Source organism: Apteryx rowi, unplaced genomic scaffold (genome assembly GCF_003343035.1).
Source record: "Apteryx rowi isolate R43461 unplaced genomic scaffold, aptRow1 scaffold_23, whole genome shotgun sequence".
NCBI classification, from domain to species: Eukaryota; Metazoa; Chordata; class Aves; order Apterygiformes; family Apterygidae; genus Apteryx; species Apteryx rowi.
In genome coordinates, this window is record NW_020448641.1 from 568,989 (window position 1) to 574,988 (window position 6,000).

The 6,000-nt window shown below is 46.2% G+C and overlaps 1 protein-coding gene across 11 annotated transcripts in view; it reads right to left on the minus strand.

The window, feature by feature from the left end:
• PWWP2B (PWWP domain containing 2B) overlaps window positions 1-5,771 on the minus strand; it is a 49,507-nt gene extending 43,736 nt beyond the window's left edge. For 6 of the 11 annotated variants that reach the window (XR_003253459.1, XR_003253460.1, XR_003253457.1 and 3 more), the window contains exon 1: window positions 4,776-5,011. Coding sequence is in view for 6 of the 11 variants with exons in the window: in XM_026065571.1 (XP_025921356.1) it covers window positions 4,776-4,990 (215 nt within the window). In the remaining 5 variants the exon portion in view is untranslated. Of the gene's footprint in view, window positions 1-121; window positions 252-3,481; window positions 3,633-4,775; window positions 5,012-5,381 lie in introns of those variants that run through there. The other 5 variants (XM_026065576.1, XM_026065573.1, XM_026065574.1 and 2 more) reach the window with 5 other exon arrangements.
• Window positions 5,772-6,000: the final 229 nt, after the last annotated feature.

Below are 6,000 nucleotides of genomic sequence, written 5' to 3' on the forward strand. Positions count from 1 at the left end.
ACTTCCCCGTATCATGCACAGACCAGGATGTTTCTCCTTTCCAGAAGCATCAGCAGAAAGCAGTGTTACCRGAGGTCATGAACGACCCCAGACTAGAGATAGGAAGAGCAGTTTTCTTTACCGGATCATAGAAGAACAGGGAACATGGGTCCCATTTATCACAGCTCTGATCCACCGGCTTCATTTTTCTTTTCTCAGGCCATCACAGACAGCACCTCTCTCACCTGATTTCCATGGAGACTCCCACCAAGCTTAAAAATAAAGTTTGCATAAACTAAGCAAGCAGGAATTAGTCTGATTCTGGTACCAAGTCACTGCTCCTCTCAAATTGAAATAAACAGAATTAACCAAGTTATCTGGACACTAAAAAAAGAGTCCTTTCCCATCATTTGAAGAGTGAGAGAGCAAGAACCTGCTACTTAGAAAACAGTTTAGTTCAACCGGATGACTTTCAAGTTTGAATGCTAGTGAATCAAGAGGATTAAACTGTTGAATTTACATAATTTGGAATACATGTTTTTGTTCTAYGAAGCTTTTTTAAACAGACACACCTCAGAATTTAGGTGTGTCTCAAACGATAACCAACAAAGCGAGTACAGTTTGTACAGCTGATCAAAGGTGTCAGCACACTTCATCATGGCAACTAAATGTGCTATCATCCTTGAAGCTTTGGCTGCAAATTTTGGGGATTTTTCACGCAATGAACTACTCTAATTTGCTCACACCAGAAAATTGCACATGTAAGGAACAGAAAGTTCCTTTTGGAGACAAGTGCAGCTTTCACTGCTCCTCCAAGCAAGCCCTGACCCTGTCTGCTCCCAAAAGCCCGATTCTCAGCAAGCAAATGCGCACCCAGTCCATCAAGGTGATTTCCTTCCTGAACATCTGGTGTGGGATGAAGCTTCTCACTTGGCAGAAGCAAAGCACTCAAACATTAGATTTATTGAAGGGATGATTTACATGCACCAAAGTTAACATATCAGTACTTCACAATCCTGCTAATCTTGGTACGCGCATCTTGCCACAGAAACGGCACTCCAGGGAACCACAGCATTCTGGTCTAAACCTTCCTTGGGAAGCGCAGTGACAACACTTTTTGTGGAAGAAACTAATGGGCCAGTGATTAGGATACCTCTGTCCTATTTTGATTATGCAGCTCTGGACTAACTCTAACCTCCAACTCAACAACAACTGCAGAAGAGCAACGAAGAACCAGAAACAGTCTAATGATTTCCGCAGGCCTCCTGCTCCGCCTGGGCGCCGAGATGCAGCCAGACTGAGGCATCAGAGTAAATGCGCAAACCCACACACGTAGCCTGGCTAAGTGCGTTAGAGAAGTACAGTGGACAGATAAGTCATTTTAACCAGAAGCCTTTTAGGGTGGGGTCCTGCTGTTTCAGGCTTTACACAAAAATAGGAAAAAAAMCAAACCCAAACCAGCAACAGCTCCCTGAGGCAGGGACTTCTCATCTAGCATTGGTCGCTCCCGCGTGTCTGGACCCTGATTCAGCAGCAGCCCGTTGTCCAGGTTGAGCTTCAGCTCAAAGCTGCAGTAACACTAGTGGTCTGAAAAAACAAAACCCCTGCCTCTTGGATGAAGGATTACCTGAACCGCGCAGCTAAATAACAAAGCAGCTTAAGATTCGTTTTCCATGCCAGCTTGCTTCAGTGCACCCAGGTAGCAGCTACAGCAAAAAGCTCCGGGGAAAGAACCTGCGTAACGAGGGTCACGGCTACGCAGGATTAAGAGCACTGATAGACGAGCTCTGGCAAATCCTATTGCGGCGCTCTGGTAAGATCCGCCTCCACCCTTCGGCTCCGCAAGAAGTCACCCACAGCCGAGCTGACAGGAGGGGAACACGCTCGCGCCTTGCCTGCTTCAGCGCACAGCTTGGCATCTCGGCACAAAGCGGCGTCAAGCAAGCACCAGACTGCAGCAGAGCAAGCAAGGCACAGCAGCGCGCTCACTCCCGGCGCTGGGACGGGCCGGCAGCTTGCCGTGACATCCAAGAGCATCATCGAGAGCTGCGTTCTCTGCACAGCTGCAACAAAAAGCTGCACGAGAAATTTTAATACACACGACTGCATGTGCTTACTGCGCAGCTAAATCCTTCCATCCCCGTTTTGGGTTTGGAACCCAGGTAGGAATTAAAAAATCCAGAACAACCGTCTCCCTAAAACTCCTTTCTGTACCTCCGTTCTCATGATGCAGAAGTGAGCACAGCAGGAGTTTAGAAAGCTCCCCCAACCTTCCCGACTGAGCTTGCAAGCATCCCCAGCACCGGAAGATTTTAGCACGATACAAAGCAAGTTAGATGGGAGCTCTGCTCTTTGGATCTCCGACTGTTACAGTAAAGGCACTAGCAGTAAAATACAGCCCCTAAGGAGCAAACGGTTCCTTCGGTTGTGTCTCTTGGCTTCAGACACRACACCAGAATCCTGAAAACTACGTTTCCTCCTAAGCAGTAACAAAACTYGGTATCTTAATACACAACCAACAGCCAAGACACACAAGCGATGGAAGCGCTTGCTCCTGAGGGGCGATATTTTACTGCTACTGCCCACAGGGTCAGCCTCGATTTGTTTTTATTCTTACTGGAAGCGTTTCCAAAGCCTAAGAAATCCATTTTGCTGAGAAACCATTCCTTCGCAAGTCTCCCTACCACACTGGCTTTTGCGTAGAGGGCAGGAAGAGTTCTGCTGCTTCTCTTACCTGCCTCCCTTCCCACCCTCCCCGTGTGGTATCTTGCCCACCAACCCTATTCCTCCTGCCGAGGGGGAAGAAAAACAACTCCAAAGAGGCTGTAGACTCTCTCATCACCATATCATCACCTGCCATTAGTGTCCGTTCAGCGTAGGTGGAGGGGAAAAAAAAACCCTCAATAAAGCAAGGTTACTTTCAGTTTCTTTATACCTCTCACAGAATTTATTCCTGCTAAAAATGCACTAGAAGACTTGAAGCTACCTCAGACCAGTTTAGCTACGGGAAGACTAACTGTTGAACTAATTCAGTCTTAACCTTGGAGACCCGTGGCAGGCTCCGGTGCCCCAGACAGCGTTAGGTGTTCTTCCCCGCCCCGACAGCCTGAAGCCGGTTTCTGTACGGGCACAGCTCTTCATAAGAGGATTTAACTTCACTGTTTTTCTACCCACTACATAATAAGAGATGTTTCCTTTCCAGTCGAAGTTTACTTTTACCGAAAGGAGAAACGTGAACTTCGCTAGCCTTCCCCACATTCCCACGGACTGCTTTATACAAATCCCAACGTCATTCAAGTATTTCCTCTATCTCCATATTGCCATCATCGATTCTGCATATTTAAATCTATTCAACTTAAATGAAAATCTATGAGTTTTTGGTTTAGGGGCATGAGAGAGTGTCCCGCTATTACAAGCATCAGAATATACTGCAGAACGTGATTTCATTCTCTGTTTTTAATCCCTGTTTCTGGGACAGACATAGCCAAATGGATTAAATTACCTCAATCCAATCTCTCCTTGGAAACGGAAGACGCCATCCTCTGATTTACACTCATGCACGATTGCAAAATAACTCATTACAAGTTCAACTGCAACAAAATTGCCAAGACTTACTATCAAAAGCATTATAACTGTAGTCAAAATTCATTTAAATTTCTTTCTTTATGAACATGAACACTATGCAGTTTATAGTCTAGAAGAATGAATTTATTAAAACAAAATGACTGTCAATGACTTAATGGTTTATACTGTCACTGCAGCAAGTACCAGTATTTATCACCTAAGCTACAGTGGAAAAGACATCCGGGTAGGTAAGCTATCACCATTTTTTCTTYAAATAATGCCACAGCTTTTGAAAAAGTCACACATCTATTTTTAACTACATCCCACTGTTCCTCAAGGCACAAGTGCGAAGGCGGCTAAAGGCAGGTAGGCACACGTGTGCCCGCAAAACACTCACGCTTCCCACATAAATTCCCTGAAGGCTAAAACCCCATGAACTTGGGCATGTAGTTTCTGCTTAAAACCTAAGACCCATTTCTTCACTGCTAAAGCAATGGGAACCGCGTATCCAAGTTGCATGGATGGGACCTGAACAAAAGCGGATTTACTGGCTATCTGGGAACTTGGCACCAAACGTTCTAGTTCCTGCTCAGCTCCCCAAGCCACTCACTACTTTTTAAGAGAAATGCAACAGATTCATGTTTGTATGTAATACTAAACACAGTTTAACACCCAAAATGAAGCAGACGATACAGGCTTTCCTTCTGTCCCTTTTGGGGTTCAGGCCTCTTTTTCTACATCTAAAACAACGCACTCTGACGACTTTCCTAAGTCTCCTCTCTCTTTGCAGTCTAACCCCACCACCACCTACATCCCATCTTCCCCRTTCACAGGTGTACTGCTGCTTCAGCGATTTCTAAACAAGGATCTCCTTGCCCAGGAGACAAAGACATGAGATGAACCAACTTCCCGCACGGAGAACGCAGGCTAGTGAGAGACACCTCTCCACCAACGTGGCAAAGTGCAGAAGGGAAAAAACTTCCACTGTGGCTCTGTTTTGGACTAGTTCTGAGGCGCTCAAGGTTCAGCATCAAGCTGACAAATTCCTTCTACCTTTGGGACACAATCCCTACTTTTACTTTATTAAAAGGCAGCTCCCAGTTGCCAGCAGATTGAGTCCTGTACGCTGGTGTTCACACAACGGTGAGCAAGATCTCATCTCCTCTCCACACCCCACATGTACGGTCACTGCAACTGRGAGAAGGTCATTTTAACCTCTTCCCCACGCTTACCTGAAGTCGCTAAGGCTCTGCAGGGGCCAGGACTGTGCCTCGCGTGATATTCCTTTTCTACCGACGAGCAAAACCAAGATACCTATTAGCACAGCGGCTCCCTGTCCACGGCTCTCAAGCCCCGTATCAGTCACCACATGTCCCAGGCTTACCAGGGTCGTCTCAGGCCAGCCAACGTTAGGGACCACCACGGTTAGGATTAGGCCCTCCAGCATTCGTTATGCATGCAAATTCTGTATAAACACCTGAAAGAGGGAGACCTTTTGGCCTGCAACACTCGGACCCCAAACCATAGAGGGGAGAGGTTCTTGCTCAAGTACTGCAAGAGGCAAGATCTTGATGCAGGGTTTCTTACCACCTTCTGAAGGGTCAGACCGCACATGTTCCCTCTCTCTGCCCTAACRCTATGACGAAACGCAGCTCTGGGGGCACTCAGAAGCTGCACTGCTTTTCCTTGCATTTCTTTACCCGAGGCAGCACTACCGTATCAATGAATTGCCAAACAGTCCAGCTCAAAGATTTTAACTTGTTTTTAGGAGATTAGAGGCAGTAACAATTGCATTCCTGTTTAACTTCAGCATCAGCTGGTTCCCTCTGAACGCTCACCTTCCACCACAGGAAAGTTTGATCGTAGACATGATAAAACACTGGGGGAGGAGGGGAAGAGCAGGGAACAGTTATCCTACACGCAAGCTAAAGCAAATTAACAAAACCCCTTCTCCTTTTTGTCCTCTCCATCTCACTCCAGGTCAGAAAAGGCTGTTTTATCGTTTTCACCGCGGGTCCACACAACCAGCCACTGAGCTGAAGGCTTCTGAGACTAGGAGATGGCAGTGGAAGGACAGCCAGCCCTCCTTGAAGTCAGCTCCACAGTTTCAGGTGCTCTCCCGGGCTGTTTTCCAACCCTCAACCCCAGCAGAGGTCATTACTGCTAACTAGAAGGCCAGGTGAATGGAAAGACTCCAGAAGCACCTTAAAAGCCTAGGAAGAAACATTAGATTAGTTGCTTCCTGGATCCAGTGGGGGCAGAAGGGGGAAAAAAATAAAGAGAACAAAAAAAAAAAAGAAAAAGAAAGAAAACCTGGGGAAAAAAAACTGGGTTAGAGGGAAAAAAATACAAGTAAAAAACCAAAAGTATATGTTGTCACTAATGAAGATGACAACTGGAATTTTAAATGATAGAGACAGATGGCTTTTTGAACTGATTAAAGAGATGCCTACCACT